The sequence below is a fragment of the Strongylocentrotus purpuratus genome, unplaced genomic scaffold (genome assembly GCF_000002235.5).
Source record: "Strongylocentrotus purpuratus isolate Spur 01 unplaced genomic scaffold, Spur_5.0 spur5_scaffold_7, whole genome shotgun sequence".
NCBI lineage: Eukaryota > Metazoa > Echinodermata > Echinoidea > Camarodonta > Strongylocentrotidae > Strongylocentrotus > Strongylocentrotus purpuratus.
This window is the reverse complement of record NW_022145613.1, coordinates 34,070,824-34,091,545: the sequence shown is the minus strand read 5'-3', so window position 1 is coordinate 34,091,545 and position 20,722 is coordinate 34,070,824. Positions and strand designations below refer to the sequence as shown.

Genomic DNA, 20,722 nt, shown 5'->3' with positions numbered 1-20,722 from the left:
AAGTTCCTATAACCGAAGATATACATATACATATTAAATGAAAATAGGATGGATCCTTACCAAAGGCACTCTTGATCAAAATGGCATCCTCTGTCTCAAGTGGTTCACTCTCCCCGTACTTGCTGACGGCTCTGACGCGGAACAGGTAACTCCTGCCATCCTTCAGTCCCGTCACAGCATAGCGGGGACTGGACAGTGTGGATGTCACTCTGGTCCAGCGGAATTGGTCTGGTTCTCGTCTCTCCAAGATGTATCCAGTGATGTCAGCACCACCGTCGTCTTTGGGTGGCTCCCATGCCAGCGTGACCGAGTCGCAAGTGATGCTTGTAACCTTGATGGGTCCTTCGGGAGCAGATGGCTTGTCTGCAAAGCAAATGCATCAAGAAAAGTGTAAAGACTGCAATGCACTTTAACGATTAAGGAAAATTTAGAGTAGTATGTCTTCGAACCCCAAAATTATTATATAATAAACTTCTTCATGTACATCTTTCTCATAATTTGTGACGATATGTTTTGGATACTGTAAATGGCATACTGTAATTGAATGATAACAATTCAAAATTATACTTTCTACTTTGTCCGTGGCATCATCAAAATACCCGATATGCACGCCCACACACACGCACACAAACGCACATTCTCTCTCTTTACCTATCACACTTATATGATTGAAAAAGAAGCAAGAAGCTCAGTCTCTCTGTTGAAGAGGACTTGCAAAATCATACGTTGTCTGCCACTCTAAACCTACCAAGAACTGCTACCCTGATGGTTGCAGTATCAGTGCCAGCTTTGTTGCTGATCTTGATGGTGTAGGTGCCACTGTCTGTTCTACGGGCATCCTTGTTTGTCAAGACGGCGCTGTATGTTGTGGTAGAAGCCTTGATGCGTCTTCCATCATCAACCTGCTTCTCATCCATCAGCCATGCGACTGTAGGTGTAGGTGTGCCCGAGATTGGGACGTCGAGATGGAAGAGGGTACCTGCACGGACGGTGATAACGTCGCGGAATTGTGATCCAAGATCTATCTTTGGTGCATCTGAAATTGAAATTTTAAAAGAGAGAAAATTAAGTCTACATAGCCTTATAATTTTCAATTGTCATATTCATTTCAAGTGTTAAAGAGATTGATCAGTTACATATTTCTATGCATAAATTAATCATGTTTGATCACAGGATGGAGTAAATTAATTTCTTTAAAAGCAGATTATTGTAATGAGAGGAAAAATCTACAGAAGAAGCATTTTTTTTTCATTTGACAAGAGAGATTTCATTTATGCGATTTATTCCATAATATTGCTAAACAAAATAATTAAACATTGTCGTAAAAATAATAGCATGAAGGTAAAATGATACACAACTAACAGCAAAGTTTGCAAATATACTTACAAGACGGTCTCTCCACGATAACAGGAGCTGCAGTTGCTGCAGGAGTACTCATGCCAGCCTTGTTGACAGCACTGACGCGGAACTCATATTCCTTGCCTTCGGACAGGCGTGGAACCCTGATAGTCGTATCCATGACGGGTTTGTAACTCGTCCTGTTCCATCCGGCTTCTGGTTGGCCTCTCTCGCGCTTCTCCACGATGTATCCAGTGACAGGAGCGCCACCATCTCTTTGAGGTCTGGACCAGGTCAAGGAGACGCTGTCCGACTGGATGGTGTCCACCTTGATCTTGCCAGGTTGATCTGGGACATCTGCAGGAGGGGAAGAATATAGTGTTGTTTGATTTGACTTCTTAAAACTGTGGAAAATAATACCAACATAAAGACTAGAAGAAAATTACCAAAAGGTGATACATCAATATGCCTATATTTAATGGAATATTTTTGTTGGCATTAACGCCGGGTGTCATAAATATTTCAATTCATTTAACATATTTCCACTCATATTAAAAACACGAATGCAATACCAAACAATTATATTTTATGAATAGATATATGGAAAAATAATGAATTAAGTGAATCATGAAAGCCAGGTGACATATTGGGAATGATTCCATAAACTTTTCCCTCATCTAAAATGGTAATTCTTCTGTATCAGGATGCTATTCAACAATGTATATTGTTATATCGTTATGTTCCGAAATGAAGCTCATCAAATAATGATCCATCTATTCTCATGTCCATGAATGTCTACATACCGTAATCTCCCTTTGGAATGATCCTTTCGCTCTCAAGAGGCTCACTGACTCCAAGATTATTCTCAGCCCTGACACGGAATTGGTATTCTCTGTCCTCGGTGAGTTTGGTTACTCTGTTTGGAGAAAAAAAAGAAAAAAAATATTATTATTGTGTTGGCTTTGTAACATCTAGAAGGCAATTAACAATATACCATTCCATAGCTAATAACAGACGTATTCTACCGGCATGGATTTATGATATCAGAAACATATTTTGTATTGCAGGATAAAAAAGGTAGCTAATAAAAAAAACTATCAAAAATCTCTCTCAGGCGTATTTTTCAAACTTTCTTATTAATTGCATTCAAATAAGTTGGATGACATAGATGGTAACATTACCTGAATGTTGTATCTGGGATCTTACTGGAGACATTGGTCCACGATCCATATCCTCCCTCTCTCTTTTCCAGCACGTAACCTGTAATTGGACTACCACCGTCATCCCGCGGTCGGCTCCACGATAGGGTCACCTCATTGCTACCCAGCTTGACAAGTGCAAGAGGACCTTGAGGTGGTGACGGACTATCAACGACATTCACTGTCACCGTCACTGTATCCTCTCCTGCCTTGTTGGAAGCCCTTATGACATAATCACCGCTGTCTGTTCTCTCAGCTGTTCTTGCGGTAAGTGTGGTACCGTAGTTGTTGCTGTCGATGGTGATGCGGTTAGACTTCTGGACGGTGTCTCCGTTTTGGGTCCATGATACAGTTGGGGTTGGAGTGGCTTTGTAGGGAATGTCAATACGGAATGTGTGGCCTGCCCGGATGGTGATTACCTTCTCAAAGCGGGCATCAAGGTTGAATTTTGGTTTTACTATTGATAAAAGACAAAAATAAAAATTCTTTCAACTATCAGTCACAAAATTATTGAATAAGTTCACAAATTTACATATTCAAGTGTTTTTTTTTTTTAAAGTAGAGGATACACTACAATTTACAAATGTTAGGAAGCTTAATTAAAGATATTTTCTTAACACAAACTTTCGCTGTATAATACTAGTATTCAAATCAAGCTAATGACTTTCCACAGCCGATCGTAATAATGGAAATTTATCGCACATTTGACCTTTGCGTTTTTTCTTCTTAAACTGCCAACCTTACAATCGGAAGGAGAAGCTTAAAATGACTTTGATTTTTTTAAAAATTGGCTACAGGTGTGATCTTACCAGCTGGATCTTCCACCATTACAGTGTTTGACGGCTCGCCTGGACGGCCTGTTCCTGCACGATTGACAGCACAAACCCTGAACTCATACTCAGTGCCTCGGATCAACCGAGACGCTCTGAAGGTCGTGTCAGGGGTCGGGGTCAGGGTGGCTTTGATCCATCGTGGACTTGTGGTCTGTCGCATCTCGACGACATACCCTGTGACAGGAGCACCACCATCGTTGGATGGTGGAGTCCAGCCGACAGTGACAGAGTCTCCAATGATGTTGGTGACTTTAGGAGCTGATGGAGGGTCGGGAACATCTGAAAAAAGTGGCAATAGTTAATCTAAATGTTAGAGCAACGAAAGTTGTACAGTTCAATTATGTCTTTCATGATTGAACTGTAATATTTTGATGCCTCATATACAGAGATTTACCAATTTCTGAGGTCAAAGCATGATAAGATATCTTTGGAAATACTTGGTGAAAATAATACATATAAAAAGAACTTATTTCTACTAGGTATGTTGGACATAACAAAAGATGTAGAGTTCATCGAGTGGCCACCCTCTGATATAACAATTCATCACTATTAAAAAAAATTGAAGCTCATCGAGATCAGACAACCAAACTTACTGTACTGTCCCTGAGGTGTGATGCTTTGTCCTTCAAGAGGTTTGCTCTGTCCATACTGGTTCTCAGCCAGCACACGGAACTGGTACTTCTTATTCTCCTTCAGTCCTGTCACCTTGTACGTCAGATCGATGATGTAATCCTTGTTGACGTGCTTCCATTTGGTCTCGATCTCACCACGCTTCTGCACCACATACGTGAAGATGCGACTGCCGCCATCATCAGAGGGCGGGCTCCATGAAAGTGTGACAGTGCTCTCTGAGACATTGCTCATTTCAAGTGGCCCACGTGGAGGACCAGGGCGGTCAAACACACGTACTTCTACATCTAAGGATTCTGCACCTGCGGTGTTCTTCAGGTTGATGGTGTAGCGCCCTCCATTGGCCTTTTCTACATTCTTCACGGTGATTGTTGATGCACGGTTACTGGTATCTATCCTGATGTGAGCTGATGGCTTAAGAGGTCGGCCATCGAATGACCATGTTACAGCAGGCGTGGGGATACCGGTATAGGGTACCTCAATACGGAAGGACTCACCAACCTTTGCCATAATTGGTTCATCAAAGCGCCCGCTGAACTTTGGTAAAACTGTGAGGGATAGATTGAAAATAGGAGCTTATATAAGTATACATCATTCAAACTACCTATATACAGATAGCAGCTTGCAATTGTATTTGTCCAGCAATTTCAAAAAGTATCAATTTACAGTACATTTGGGCACTTGCTGCATGGTCTGGAAATTCCTATGCATACATGTGATAAAATTGTAAATGAAATCGACAAGATATTGATAGAAATGTAATAACATTTTCATCAAAAATAAGTTTTTGTCCTGTCTTTGATGGTAATAAGTATTAATGTCATCACTTTACATAGTTATAATAAAGTCTTATCCAAACACGGACTATCAATTTGTAACAAAGTAAGACTGAAATGATGCGTGCGTACCTGTGGTATCCTCAGCCCTGATCGGAGCAGAAGGTGTACTTGCAGGTCCAGGGCCAGCCCTGTTCTCAGCGCTGACTCTGAACTCATACTCCTCACCGCGCATAAGACGAGGAATCCTGTGTGATGTCACCCCGCTGGATACGGTCGTCACCTTGGACCAATAGTTGCTGGATGTTTCCTTCTTTTCTATGATGTATCCTGAGATTGGAGCACCACCATCTGATTTAGGTGAATGCCATTCTAGGGTCACCGAGTCGGAAGTCACGTTGGTGACAAGGGGCTTGCTAGGCGCTTCAGGTACATCTGAAATGTCACACAAGAAAGATAGATATTGTAAGATTTGCACAAAGTTTCAGTTTTCCATACATTCAATTTATGATTATGTACATTGAGGAGTATGTGATGGAGAAATATTACATAAATTCTCCAGAAATATTGCAAAATCAATCTCCATGCAGCACTTACCGTATTTCTTCTTTAGTTTGATTGTTTCCTTCGTTTCAAGTGGCTCACTGTCACCGATCTTGTTGACAGCAAACACACGGAAGACGTAGGACGCACCCTCTTGTAGACTTGTAACCCGTACGGTAGTATCCAGGGCACGTGTTGTTAGTCTGGTCCACGATGTTCTATCCTCCTCACGCCTTTCAATGATGTAGTGTGTGATTGGTGAGCCACCATTATCTGCTGGTTCCTTCCACGACAGGAAGAGGTCAGTGCTGCCGATATCTTTGGCGACCAGAGGTCCACGTGGTTGCTCTGGGCGATCCAGAACTTGGACACGGATTGTGATGGCATCACTTCCAGCTGTATTTGAAACGTCGAGTTTAAACGATCCTTCATCTTCTCTCACACAGTTCTTGATAGTGACAATGGTATCCCTGTCTGTTGTGTCGATCTTGATGCGAGATGATGCTTGAAGCGTGGAGCCATCTTTGGTCCACTTGACAGTGGGCTTGGGTGTAGCTTTGAACGGTACATCAAGGTTGAACGTAGCTCCTACTCTGACTACCATGGTGTCGTGGTACTTGTAGGTATCCAACTTCGGTGCAACTGTAAGATAAAGCAAAAAGCAGGATACAATCAAATCAGCTCAGAACATGACATTGTTGTGAAATGTTATCACAAAAAATGATCGAATTCTTCAATATCGCAAAAAGTCCTGGGCATTTATTTCAGACTATGGTTCAATTGGTAATTAAAACTTTCTTTCAAATCTCATTCCAGGGTACCACGATATTAACTGATATTCGTTGAAGAAAATAAATATAAAAACACCAATCAACAAATCTTGACTCTACTTTTTGAAAGACAAGAATAAAAAATGTTCAATTTACTCACCAGCCATGCCAATAGAATCAGTTGGGTTGGTAGGTTTGCTCGTTCCTGCAGCATTGCAAGCAACGATCCTGAATTGATATGATCCTGTGGCTGGGAGATCATGAATATCCATCTTTGTATCCTTGATAGGATGTGAGTTGACCGGTACCCATCGGGTGCTGAAGCGATCTGCGCGTTCCACGGTGTATCCTGTGACTGGGCTTCCTCCATCTGAAGACGGAGCGGTCCAGTTTAAGGTCACAGACTTTGCGGTGATGTTGGAGATGGTAGGCTCACCAGGTGGAGAAGGTACACCTGCATTTAAAGAACAAAAACAAGAAAAGCGAGATTAGTTTTGAGTTCAAACTATTCACAATTACTATATACCTTATTTATGATATCGTTTAGCTAACTCATCTAGACACATGTGACACAATAATAAATTCTTACATTCACCCTTGTGCAAAAGGAAATTGCCAACATGTGACGCTAGCCATCCATACACAAAATTACATACTTATTGTCCATCAAGTAAAAGCATACATCACGGAGTCATAAATGTAGTGATTTTGTAATAACATTTGATTGACATCACTTAAATGATGCTTCATTTCTGTGAAAAAAATTAATTTGTTATTACTGATAAACATACCAAACTTGGACTTGGCAGTAGCTAACTCTGAGCCATCGCTAGGTGGTCCGAGACCGGCTTTGTTCAGAGCCATGACTCTAAACTCGTACTGCGCTCCTTCTTTCAAGTCTTTGACCGTGAATTCGGGTTTGAGGATGGACTGCGACGTGCAAGGGAACCATCGGACAGAGTAGGCCTCCTTCTTTTCTAGGACGTAGCCCGTGATGTGGCTGCCTCCATCTGATTCAGGTGGGTTCCACTGAAGGGTCACGCTGGTCTTGGTGAAGTCGGTGACAACTGGTGGTGATGGTCTTCCTGGAATATCTGTAAGGAAATGTTTTATTTACTTATATATTTTCCTTTCATAGAAATATCGAAATCTTTATCAAATGAATAGAACTCAGAGTCGACTCCTGTTTCATCTGCCATCTAGTAAGAATAAGTGGACATGTCGAAAAAAGGAATTCATTTTCATTGCCTGTAACCTACAGATGAAGAATCATCTTTGTAAACAGAGAATCTAAATATTTGATTATGAAATGGAAAAGTTATCCTCGACAGAGTATAGAGGGTTTCACTACAGACATTGACTGTCGACTTTACTTTTCGACTTACCATAGGGAGGTTTCACAAGTACAGAGTTGGTTGGTTCACTTGGTTGGCCGAAGCCCTTCTTGTTTGCGGCTACCACCCTGAACTCATACTCCGATTTCTGAGTGAGTCCGGTGACTGTGAAGATAGTATCGCCCACTGGTGTGGTATTGACTGGTGTCCAGCGAAGTGCCAGTCGTTCCTTCTTCTGCACGACATATCCGGTTACAGGAGAGCCACCATCACTGCCTGGCGGACGCCACTTGAGTGTTACTGATGTTGCCTTTACTTCTGCTACCTGTGGTTTGCTTGGGGCTTCAGGAACATCTAAAAACACAAATAGTGGAAATGATGAGCATTTGTCATATCTGATATAACACCACAATGGATACATTCTGTTTACATTTACTTTTAACATGGTAAATAACAGATATTTGTTAGGAATGTAATGCAGTTAATTTTCAAATGCTTTCGTTAAAAGTAAACTCAAGAATATCCTTTTATGAAACTTACCATAGGGTGATTTAGCAACCTTGGGTTGTGATGGGTTACTTGGTGCACTCTGGCCCGCCTTGTTGGTAGCCAACACTCGGAACTGGTATTCATTACCCTCTTTAAGTCCTGAGATCTTGCAATTGGTGTCTGTACACCTCTCTATGGGTGTCCAGCGTGCAGTGTAGGGATCCTTGCGCTCTACAATGTACCCTGTGACAGCGGAACCGCCGTCTCGGGTAGGTGCTGTCCATGTTAGGGTAGCAGAGTCTGCGGTTATGCTGGCGATAGTTGGCTCAAGGGGTGCTGATGGCGCATCTAGAAATAAATTGAGCAAAATAAATATCTAACTGAGGAAACGTACAAATATTTAAAAAAAGTTTTAATCTGCTCTTTTTAATCTGAAATCATTGATATATATATAAATGTAAAAGTATATGGAATAATTTATCTGACAGACCATGCCGAAAAGCAAACTAGAATAACTATAAGTACTGACAACTTCTTGTAAAAAAATATCTTTTCACAAGGTACTTGAATATAGATCTTAAATTTGTTCACCTTTTTAACTAATATGAGCATTGCATATTTTCTATCGAAATTGATTTAACTTGCAATATGTAATGATAAAGAAGGAGTGAAACTTACCAACTGGATCCTTGATTACTGTTGGTTTAGTTGAGTCACTGGACCGACCAATACCTGCCCGGTTCTCGGCGCAGACTCTGAACTGGTACTGTAGGCCTTCTTTGAGGTCTCCAACAACCATGTTCGTCTCTGTGACGGGAACTCTGTTGACACGTGTCCACCTGGCACTGTACTGATCCTTGCGTTCTACAAAGTAGCCAGTGACTGGTGAACCGCCGTCAGAGAACGGAGGACTCCATTCAAGACTGGCGGAGGAGGCTGTGGTTCCTGTTACTTGGACACTTTCTGGTGCGTCAGGAGTGTCTAGATAGAGTTAGAGTAATATTGAAAAGTAAATGAATCATTAAACAAAGGAAAAAATTTGTTTGTGAGAAAAGGCAAGTTTCGTGTTACTAATCAACTTGAAGGCTCTGTCTATCATGGTGTTTTCTCTCGGCTCAGAGTTTGATTACAACATTTTTCAACACAAAAGTATTATTTGCAGTTCTTTTCCCAGTTGGTTCTTGGCTACCCTTTTGATCTAATTACGTTTCATACTAACATATCTTTCTACCTAAATGGCACAACCAGTTATTTTGAAAATTGTAATCTATCAACATGTAGATCATATTGCTCATAACATCTACGATTAAAGGCTTACCATAAGGAGGTTTCGCTACGATGGGCTCGGTATTGTCGCTTGGTCTTCCTAGACCGACCTTGTTCTCAGCAATGACTCTGAACTGATACTCATCATTGGGTTTTAGTCCAGTCACCTTGAAAGTTGTGTCAGTGACTGTCTGGCGGTTGATCTTTGACCAACGGAGACCAAACTTGTCCCTGGCCTCGATGACGTAGTTGGTGATTGCACTGCCACCGTCAGCGACAGGTGCGGTCCATTCGAGGACCAGCTCTGTGGAGTCTACGTTGGTTGCTGTTGGGCGGCCTGGTGCACTTGGAGCATCTGGAAAAACAGACAAGTCATTAGCAAAATCACGGTGTATACATATTTACCAGATACAATTTAAAGGATAGAAACATAGATAGTAACTTAATAACCTAACAGGTGGAAAACATCAGACAAAACCAAATACACCAAGGTCAATGATTTCTTCAGTGAGCCAAGAGGAATTTGGTATTGTGTGTAGTGGTGTTTTTTTAATACTGAATGCAAAGAAAGAATAAATGCTTGTTAGTAAGCAACCAAGGACCGACGGCTTTAGGTCCTTTCCCAGAGACCTGGTAATGGGGATTAATGCCTTACCACGAGCGCATCGCCTTGGTTTCGTACCCGGGTCGCCGGATTTCGAGACCACTGCTCTACCAACTGAGCTATCGGGCCTCCTTGGTGAAATGATTGAGTAAGAATTTAAATTAATCTCTGGTGTACAGTTTACATAAGACTAGTAATTCATTTCCTGAGTCTTGGTTCATCTAAACAGAACTAATATGAGTATTACCATATGGTGACTTGGCAACTCGTGGTAGAGACACCTCGCTTGGTTTGCCAACACCTGCTGCATTCTCTGCGCTGACCCTGAACTCATATTTCCTATCCTCTGATAGGTCATTGACCTTGAAGGTCGTCTCCTTGACTGGAGCACGGTTGACAGGGACCCAGCGACCCACAGGGCATTCCCTCTTCTCCACGATGTACCCTGTGACGGTGCTACCACCGTCCGATGCAGGTGGTTCCCATGACAGAGTCATGGATGATGGTGTGATATCCGAGACGGAAGGTGGGCTTGGTGCATCAGGAACACCTGATAAGGTAAAGGTAATGAAAATGAGAATCATGAAAACACAAAGATTCTCACGTCAGTTTTAAAGTTACCAGTTACTTCAATTGATGTTCTCAATTTACTTCAAATATGTAATTAAAGGTTTACTGTTACGTAGCTGATAACATAAATTAACAGGCATTCATGCATATAGGATTTATCAACTGAAGCATAAAACGTCCCATTAAGAATCAAGTCATACCGTATTGGGCCTTTGCAGTGAATCTTTCACAGGGTGCGCTAGGCTTGCCGACTCCTGCTGCATTGACTGCGCTCACTCTGAACTCGTAGTCATTGCCCGCCTGGAGACCCTTGATGGTGAAATCTGTAGTACCAGCAGGTACTTCATCAGCCTTGACCCAACGAGTAGAATACTTGTCCTTCTTGTCTATCACATAACCTGTGATGGGGGATCCTCCATCCTGGCGTGGGGTTGACCACGTCAGAGCGGCACTGGTCGGAGTGATGTTGTACACGTCTGGGGCATCAGGTGGAGGAGGTGGGTCTGTTGGGGGATGAAATAAAGTAAATGTTGGTAAAAATCTGAACTGTATATCCCTTACTGTACATCATTTCTTTAAATTCAAATCCAATCCCATTTTGAAAACTTACTCGACAGTGATTTTTTAGATAATCCAGTTTAGATGTCATGTGTGGTGTCTTGTAGTGTGATCTTGTGGATAAGTCATCGGACTATGAGACACGTGGTACTGGATTCAAATCCTTTCAACAGTACTAATTGACTTTGGCGAAGCTTGATATACATATGACAATACTCCTCAATGAAGAATAGTACCAAAACTTATACTTGGTAAATGAGACCATACTTTTATTATTCACAGTATCTTCTGTATTTATGTCTCAAACTTATATGCTCACCATAGGGTGGTTTGCATGTAACAGGGCGGGATGGTTTGCTGAAGTCGCCACGTCCTGCCTTGTTGATAGCTGCAACTCTGAACTGGTACTCTGATAACTCCTTCAGCCTTGCAGCAGTGTACGTGGTGTCCGGTACAGTGCTCTCGATCTTCACCCAACGCATGGTGGCATCGCTCTTGGACTCGATGGTGTAGCCAGTGATCTTGCTGCCACCGTCATAGGATGGTGGGCTCCAGGAGATGGTGATGGTGGTCGCTGTGACGTCCTCTACCTCAGGTTGATCTGGAATGCCTGGTGTAGCTGTAATTTGAAAGAGATGTTGACATTGATTGTAAGTAGGCTCAACGAAGCTATGAAGGAAATTAGGAAATAGATGTAGCATCCTTTATCTTCCATCATTCCGCTGTTCTATCAAGTACACTTTCTGCATGTTATACATATTTATTCAATGCAATGGAATGAGAAAAACTATTAAAAAAAAAGATTTTTGGGTGAAGATAAAATTATTGTTAATAAATAGGTCTAACAATATGAATAAATCAAGCATGTTTTTAACAATCAAAGTAATTTACCGTAGCCCTATTAGTTAAGTATATAGGTATAATCGGTGTTACTATAAATGTAATTGAAATTTCATCCAGAAACATATAAAGCAATAGGCCCATAGATTCAACCATTATGTATTGTTTTGTTATCTTTTTGTTGTGGTTTTGTTGTTGCTGTTGTTGAAATCAGTAGTATACTTACTGTAAGGGGCTTGGCAGTGAAAGGATGTGTAACCTGGCTTGGGCGTCCCAGACCAGCTTTGTTCTCTGCAATCACCCTAAACTCGTACTCCGCTCCCTGCCTGAGGTTGGGCACCACGCAGGAGAGACTGGTGATGGGTGACCGATTGACCACCGTCCATCCACTCCGTCCAGGCTCTCTCTTCTCAATGACGTAGCCTGTGATTGGACTGCCTCCGTCGGTGCGTGGGGCTGTCCAGTTCAGGGTCATGGACTCTCCTGTGATGTTGCTGACATCTGGGGTGCTGGGTGACTCTGGAACATCTGCAAGATGAAAGTTGTTGGCAGATTAAGATCGGGCAGGCCAGTCGTGCCTTTAGGAAACTGGATTATCAAACATTAAATTGAATCCTTATCTTCTTCTGATTATTATCAAAATAATTGAATAAACCAATAAGATGAACTACTAAAATAAAAGGTAATTCAAAAGAACTAGGTATGGTGCAAGACTTGCATTTAGTAAGATAGAAATATAAACATGGAAGCAATTGCATTCCCTTCACAATTCCCTTCACAATTTTTTCCGTACATCAAATATTTTATTAATGCCTTTTATATATAACTTTTTACCCTACTTTTTCCTTTCTTTCATAAAACTTGGGTGATATCCAAAAAAGGGTTTCTATTAATTACCATATGGCTCCTTGGCTTTTGTTGGTCTTGTTGGCTCGCTGAATTTACCAATACCGATCTTGTTCTTAGCAGCAACCCTAAACTCGTAGTCATTGCCATCCTTGAGGCCAGTCACAGAGAATGTGGTCTCTGTGAAGTCAAAGCGACTAATCTGGACCCATCGTGTTGAGAACTGCTCTCTGCGCTCCACGATGAAGGTGATGATTACCGTTCCTCCGTCTGATTCGGGCGGGGCCCAACGGAGGGTCATGTTGGTGGAGGAGATGTCCGAGATGGATGGAGTGCCAGGTGCACTTGGGAGATCTAGAATGTGATCAAGAATCAAAGATACTTTCATTTTTTGCCAATCTTGAGACTCAATATTTTTTGAATTGTTAAATCAATTATCCATTTTTATTGATTAATCTGAAAGTCATTTAATCTTAAAGCGTGAGATGAGTACTCGTAGGACAGTTTGGTTTAAAAATCATTAAAATTGAAATAACTTTTAAATCAAGTCTTACATCGTGTATAAATGTGTACATATTATAGTTTATTTATTAAAAAACTACACGTGCAATAAGAAATGCCTATACAGTACGACAGAAAGTTTAAGTAAATGATATGAAAAATAAGAACACTTTATGACAATCTCATTTCTACTAATAGTAACATTTATTTTTCAAGCAATTCTGTATTTTAAGTGAGATAATCGTTTCTTTACCGAATGGTGACTTTGCCTTCACTGGGTAGCTGGGTGCGCTGGGTTTACTGCGGCCAGCATCATTTTCTGCCACGACTCTGAACTCATACTCCGTTCCTTCAGTTAATCCCGTTACCTACGTAATGACATAAAAAGAAATGATAAAATGGGAAAGTATCCTATACACGAATATTGTAAGAGATAGATCAAGTTGACAAGTTGATTACAAAAATAATTCCGAAATCAGGTACTAATACTAACAGTAACTACTATTTAATTATAAGATAATGTAAAAGAAATTGAATTGAAAGTGTAATAAATGGACAAGAACAGGTAATACAAGCAGAGATTGGCAGGGCTAGAGTGAGAGAAAGACAATGTATCATCAGAAACATTATTGATACTAAATTTCTTAAGTGTGATTCCGATGCTATTTTGAAAACCAGAAAATTAACATATCTTATCTTTACCTTCGAACTTAGTATCCTAATTCATATTCCATTGTTTCTACAGGTGAGAGGGAAAATTAAAGAAACTGAACCCATTGCATACTGGAAGAGGGTGGTTTATGGATTAAGCCTATGGGAATGAGAGAAATTCAGTAGTCAACGGGTTCAATCTAACCTTGAGTTTGGTATCCTCGGTTGACTCAAAGTTGACAGGACTCCACCTGAGAGACATACGATCCTTCTTCTCCACATAGTAGCCGGTGATACGGCTTCCACCATCAGAGAAGGGCGGGGTCCAGGTCAGGGTCAAGGTCGTTTCGGTGACGTTGCTTGTTTCAGGGGCACCCGGTGCTCCAGGTTCGTCTGTAGAAAATAGATAATAAGTTACTTCATGCTCACTTCCTAAACAGCTACATGCATGATTGTTTTGTAAAAATGTCCAGACCCATGATAAATGTTGTGCATCTCACTCTCTGGACCTTCCTAAAGTGGGTTTTCTTCGTTCGTTCGTTCGTACGAAGAATATCAAGGAGTACATCATCTAAATAGGGAAGATTCTTATTTAGCCAAATGATTGTCTCGTCATCAAGCTCGCGAAGTCTAGAAGCACCGTGAGGGGATTTGCAGATAGGACAAGCATCGATGACATGACCCATGGTTTGGAATTCACCACAGGCACAGTTTTCTTAAAATCATTTCCAACCATTACGTGTGCAGGTGTACTCAGTATAAACAAACATAGTATCTAGGCATATAAAACGTTCTCCAGACGTCTGCAAAATGTTCCGAGGATGATGATTTTACACTATTGAAAGTTTAGTAACATCCCAAGAATGCTTTAAAAAAAATTATTTGTCAGTATCAACACACAAAATCATCTGAAACAAAACAAGGCAAATTCAATAAAAATTATAAGTAAAAGTTTTGCCACTAGCGACAAAATCTAATGAATATGAGATCTACCTTGAAAACTAATTTGCCAGCCATATTTCAATTTGTGTCAGTTAACTTTATTAGCATTGAAATAAGAATAGCACAAACGCAACTCTAACTCCTGAATAATTTTTTAAACAATATTCAATTAAAATAATTTATTGTTAGCATGTTAAAAAAGCAAATTTTTCTTGTATTCTTCAGAGTTTGTATTCCTATTGGCGCATGTTATCCAGTAATAATTCATATCTGCGAATGGGCATTACATTCCCAATACAACTGCTCTTTCAAATCAAACATGCACGTCCATCATGTCAAATCTATTTTAATTTGGTACTCAAACAAAAAATATATTTGTCCTTCCATTAGCATACACGTAATGCATACCTAAAAAGCGTTATTAAGATAAAAGGATCAAGAAATTTATCTCCCTCTATTCTTTTCACTGAAAATTACCCGATGAAAACAAAAATGAAAATGGGCTACGTTTCAGACACTATTATCAAAGTTAACCCAATAATAAACAAAGGATATTCGAACGAAAATCATTACATCAACACAACTGTACATATAACTGGTTCTTCCACATATTATATAAAATAACCCAAACTGGAATTTAGTAAAATATATCGTCAAGGAATAAAACTACACAATCTAAATATGGCTTTACACAACTGTTAGAAAATTCATTGGTATGAGTATAATGTTATTTCGGCAAAATTATAAGAATAGCATCAGACAAAAGTTAGATTAGCTTGTAGATGGAAAAAACAGAATTCCAAATACGTTTCTGCTTACCTCCTTTCTTTTGTGAAACTAAAGTAAAACATTAAATAGAAATTTTGTAGATTATATGAAACAACAAATTTCTACATATAATTGTACATGCCTTTGCATTCATCAGACAGAATTGCTGCACAAAAACTCTTTCAAACATACGTGGGCATGTATATAGGCCTACATACATTTTTTACAGCTCCGACCAAAAAAAATCAATGAATTACAATAATGCAATTGAATATTTATTTTATAAAATCAGTTTCAAATATTGCAACTAGTAAATGACAGTCATTTTAAAGCCCCTCCGAGAAAACAAAAGAAAAGAATGACTGTTTATAAGATTAAAGACATTTCTCTCTATCATTGAGCACGGCTATAAGTATGAATGGCTCCATAGAGAACAATTTATCTAGCCGAGTATGTGTGTGTGGATTTATACAGACGTGTATCAATCATATGATTATTTACGTCTGGGGACCGACCTTTAACGTCACCATCCGAAAGACGTGACTTAGTTTCGAACCTGCGTCCGCGGCTGAATCAGTTTGTAACTTCCATCGTTAGCTGGATTAAAGGCGCACGCCACAACGCCCTAATACACATGGATGCCAATTTGAAGGGTACTAGTCTAGTACTATCGAAATCATAGGCTTTACTTACTGAACGGTGATCTAACGAGGGTTGATTCCGTGGGTTCGCTCGGTTTGCTAGCACCGGCCTTGTTCTGCGCCACCACCCTGAACTGGTACTCCTCACCAGGGACTAGGGCTGGAACAGTGAACTTGGTATCTGTCACTGCATCGTGGTTGACCCTAGTCCATCGTGGACTGAACTTGTCCTTCTTCTCGATGAAGTACCCGGTGATGGAGCTTCCGCCATCGTCCCTGGGGGGAGACCAAGTCAAGGTGGCGGAGTCGGCCGTTACGTTGGAGATCTGGGGTTCGTTCGGAGCTGCAGGTTGGCCTGAAATATAGCATTGGAAGTTGGTTTATTACAAATACAGCAAGGTATGTTCATACAATGGAAAGTGTATATGATTAGATAAGATTAGGTTGAATCCGCTAGTCAAAATTATTTACTTCGATTTCATGAGTCTCATTGCATTCATCATCGTGTTTGTAGCTTTACATTATAAGCACATGTATGTGAATAAATGATTCATCATTCATAATCGCCCTTGGCAAATATATTGCTTATATACATCTTGAATATTATTTTTCATATTTTTGATCTTATTCCTAATTTACTAAATAAATGAAGAGATTTATAATTCATTACTAACAAATCAACTTAAGAGAACATATAATTAACTTTACAACCATCTCTCTCTGTCACTGGTTAGCATGAATCTAAATATGTACTTACTGTATGGTGGCTTAGCGGTGACCTTCTGGGTCGAGTCACTAGGTTTTCCGACACCCATCTTGTTCTCCGCTGTCACTCGGAACTCATAGCTGTCACCTTCAGATAGATTCATCACGTTAAACCCGGTTTTGAGAACCTGAGTTCGGTTCACTCGGGTCCAGCGTCCATACCTATCACGCAGTTCTATAATGAAGTTGGTGATCTCCGTACCGCCGTCCGAGGATGGTGGGGTCCAGGTTAGGACCAGAGATGTTCCGGTGATGTCAGAGATCTTTGGTGTGCCTGGTGCTGATGGAACATCTGTAAAATAAGAGTTAGGTATAGTGATGTCTAAAGCTTCGAAATGTTTGTTTCAATTGACCCTTAAATTTTAAGTTAGAGGCATCATGAAATAGAAATGATTCAAAATTAGTAATTAGTAATTACAGAAACCTAAATCTCTAAGATATCGTTGGTATAAATCTAGATTATATTTTTGCATAAACCATATATGTCTAATACTCCATGAGGGGAAAGAAAAATGTAATATTCAAGAAATCTGTTTCTTTACTAACCAAAATAAACATACATATGTATAGAGTGTAAATATACATTAGGGCAACAAGAAATGGTAAGGATTACCAATGTGGTAAATGCTATGATTTCAAAGTTACTTCTATCCTTTAATACTTGTTGATCATCAATGACAGTCACAAAATACATTGTACACGCTAACAAAAATCAAATGATATGAGTCATCATTTACCGAATGGACTCTTTGCGATCACAGTGCCTGTAGTGTCACTGAATGGTCCAACTCCAGCTTTGTTCTCTGCCGCAACTCTGAACTCGACCTCTCCACCTTCCGTTAACTCACGCAGCGTATACTGCATATCGTGGATTGTCTCGCGGGTTGCACGTGTCCAACGGACCGAATACCTGTCCTTCTTCTCGATCTGGTAGCCGATGATTGGAGAACCGCCATCAGACCAAGGAGGGGACCAGGCAAGGGTGATCTGCTTGGCGTCGATGTTGGTGATGTCTGGCTTGGCTGGGGCATCAGGAAGACCTGGTTTGGAAGATGTCAAGCATTGTTTGTTAGAGGAAATGCAGAATAACAATCTTCAACTCACATAAACCAGCTGTACTACCTAACTGTTGAAAGAAATTTCCGAGTGGGATCTTGAAATTTCTGGTGATTCAGATTTGGTTAAAAACATATATAAGTTCTAAGGAACATTTCAGAGGAATATTTTAAATTACTAAATGAATGGTTCAAATAGACACTTTATTCTAACAGCCTAGCAATCTTTCTCCCTTGCTTTAGAGTTCAAAAACCTACCCCCAAAACGGAATTAAGATTGTATGCATTTAACCCCAAACAATTTTTAATGAGCGCCCAGCAGTGATGAATATCAGCACCTTACAAAAGGATCATCTTCAAACAGTTAGATGCACTTACCATATGGTGGCTTGGCAATATATGCCTTGGAAGGTTCGCTTGGTTTGCTCTCCCCTGCAACATTGTGCGCCACAACCCGGAAGCAGTACTCTGACTTCTCCCTCAATTGGTCCACAACGAGACTGGTCTCCCTGAGTGGAACCCGATTGACAGGTACCCAGCGTCCTGTGCTGACGTCGCACTTCTCCAGAACGTAGCCGGTGATCGGGCTGCCTCCGTCCGAGATGGACTTTGTCCAGGTCACAGCCATGGAGGTGGCCTTCACGTTGCTGACATCAGGTGCACCTGGCGCAGATGGGACAGCTGACACAGAGAAGAAAAAGGAAATAATATACATGTAATTAAAAGTGTTGAAAATGCCTCGAACAGACTTTATGGGTATGTATAGAAAAACGTGAACGTGAACATTTAGTGCTATTTTCAATCAAATCAAACATCGTTGACAGTATTATCACTTAACGACAACGTTATTTTAGAAGGGTTAACACACTAATTAGATTAAAATTATATAATTTGCTATTTAAAACAAAAACGTAGATTCTATTTGCACATATCTTCTTCATATATAACGTGTGAAATCGTCATATGCTTATTTGGTTTTTTAAAGGGAACTACTCTTCTTTTAAGACATATTACGGGTTCAAGCAAGGCCAAGTCTAATTTCACAAGGCAATATGTTTACTGTAAAGAACAAGTACAATGCTATATAACCATAAAGCAACAAAAAGAAGCTGCATATACATCAACATGAACGATCGCTTTTTTATATTCTATTCTGTTTTTAAAAATGTATTTTTGTTTGTTTATTTTATCGAAACTGATGTGGGTAGGGTTTCATAGTTGATCTTACTGTAGGTAGCCTTGGTTGTGAAAGGTCCACCCACTGAGCTAGGTTTGCCCTCTCCTGCCTTGTTCACTGCTATCACGCGGAACTCAAGGGTCTGGTTCTCCTTCAGTCCTGTCACCTAATAAGATAAGTAGACAAAAGTACAACAAATTTCAAACATTTTGTTTATGCGATAAGATTAGTATATTTGTAAATTAATTTTGATTTATCATAGAGAAGTGAACTTTAAGTATCATTTGCAAATTGACAGGTAACCGTAGGGCTTGCATCACATTAATTTGGAAGTAAAATAAATATTTAGGGTCTCCATATTCAAACTTATTTGATGGTCACTATAATCATTATGCATACATATATTGGTGCGTTTTTACAAAGATCTGAATTACTCCTGTTTGTCCAGCAATTTAACTTGTACAATTGCATGGTACGTTCAAATTTGCTTTTAACCAAGCAGATATAGTATTTCAATGTAATTAATGCCAAATGATTTCGATGAAATATTAAAAATAAATTTTAACAATCAAATGAAGCTATGAACATACTGATAAAACCGATCCAAGTAATTGTAAAAATGATAATACTATTGTATGATATGAGAGATCCGCATTGATGAATTATACCATGTCACCATCTTATTTCAATTAAAAATGCAATGGTCTCCCTAAAGACAAGGAAACATACTGTAATTATATTTTACAAAGTTACAACAGCTAACCTTGGTAAATAAAAAACATGATAAGTCGAATCCAATTGCTTACATACGATACATATACATGTACATAAATTTCCCTGTTGACAATCTCTATGTTATATAGATGTAAACCTGTATACATACATCCATACTTTCTACTAAAGATATGAAACGACCATTTTACAATGCTAAAATATGTGGGAAAATTGTAAAAATACTGATGTCCTTATAGTAAGGCCTCCATAATTCATTAAAATAACCATTAATCACATAGAAATGGTAAAAATGGAGACAGGAGAAAGTATAGGAGTACATGTAAATTTGCTTATGTTGACACGCATTAGAAATATTTGAACAAGGTTGGGACTTTCACAGATAAAATGACAATTCTTTCTCTCCATGAAGATGATAGCCTACGATGTGATTACTTTTATCTTAATCTATATTTGGAAATTATTTTAAGTCGCATGAAATGACATTCCCTGTAATCCCAGTATGACAAGTGATGTTTTATGAATTGTGATGAAAGACATTTGCTTGATGACAAACCGGGGAAAAGCTGAATAACCATGTTGCTACCACATACCCCAAAATAAACGACTTCACAAAATGTTTACATCTCATGTAGATGAAAACACTGAACTGAACTCACCTTGTCCATGAATTTGGTATCAAATTTCATCCCTAGGTTTAAAGTCTAATCATGCAGAAAACAAAATCAACACAAATTTTAACTCCAATATAATGCGAGTCCTGTTAAGAGACATCGTATGATGAGCTTAATTTACATGTATGTAGGACTATTAAATCAACACAGATTTTAACTCCAATACAATGCGAGTCTTGTTAAAAGACATGGTATGATAGGTTTAATTTATATTTATGTA

The 20,722-nt window shown here is 39.7% G+C and overlaps 1 protein-coding gene across 1 annotated transcript in view; it reads right to left on the bottom strand.

The window, feature by feature from the left end:
* Positions 1-20,722, bottom strand: part of LOC590007 (titin) — a 220,906-nt gene that overhangs the window by 50,944 nt on the left and 149,240 nt on the right. Inside the window, exons 91-117 of the mRNA XM_030974532.1 lie at positions 19,148-19,262; positions 18,298-18,600; positions 17,602-17,904; positions 16,857-17,156; positions 16,152-16,454; positions 13,954-14,141; positions 13,351-13,465; positions 12,648-12,950; positions 11,973-12,278; positions 11,230-11,529; positions 10,553-10,855; positions 10,030-10,332; positions 9,231-9,533; positions 8,591-8,893; positions 7,964-8,260; positions 7,475-7,777; positions 6,881-7,183; positions 6,250-6,543; positions 5,374-5,961; positions 4,909-5,211; positions 3,964-4,548; positions 3,347-3,649; positions 2,520-2,994; positions 2,142-2,254; positions 1,387-1,695; positions 749-1,036; positions 61-363 (exon numbers count right to left, since the gene is read on the bottom strand). Coding sequence (XP_030830392.1) covers positions 61-363; positions 749-1,036; positions 1,387-1,695; positions 2,142-2,254; positions 2,520-2,994; positions 3,347-3,649; positions 3,964-4,548; positions 4,909-5,211; positions 5,374-5,961; positions 6,250-6,543; positions 6,881-7,183; positions 7,475-7,777; positions 7,964-8,260; positions 8,591-8,893; positions 9,231-9,533; positions 10,030-10,332; positions 10,553-10,855; positions 11,230-11,529; positions 11,973-12,278; positions 12,648-12,950; positions 13,351-13,465; positions 13,954-14,141; positions 16,152-16,454; positions 16,857-17,156; positions 17,602-17,904; positions 18,298-18,600; positions 19,148-19,262 — 8,212 coding nt within the window. The remainder of the gene's footprint in view (positions 1-60; positions 364-748; positions 1,037-1,386; positions 1,696-2,141; positions 2,255-2,519; positions 2,995-3,346; positions 3,650-3,963; positions 4,549-4,908; positions 5,212-5,373; positions 5,962-6,249; positions 6,544-6,880; positions 7,184-7,474; positions 7,778-7,963; positions 8,261-8,590; positions 8,894-9,230; positions 9,534-10,029; positions 10,333-10,552; positions 10,856-11,229; positions 11,530-11,972; positions 12,279-12,647; positions 12,951-13,350; positions 13,466-13,953; positions 14,142-16,151; positions 16,455-16,856; positions 17,157-17,601; positions 17,905-18,297; positions 18,601-19,147; positions 19,263-20,722) is intronic.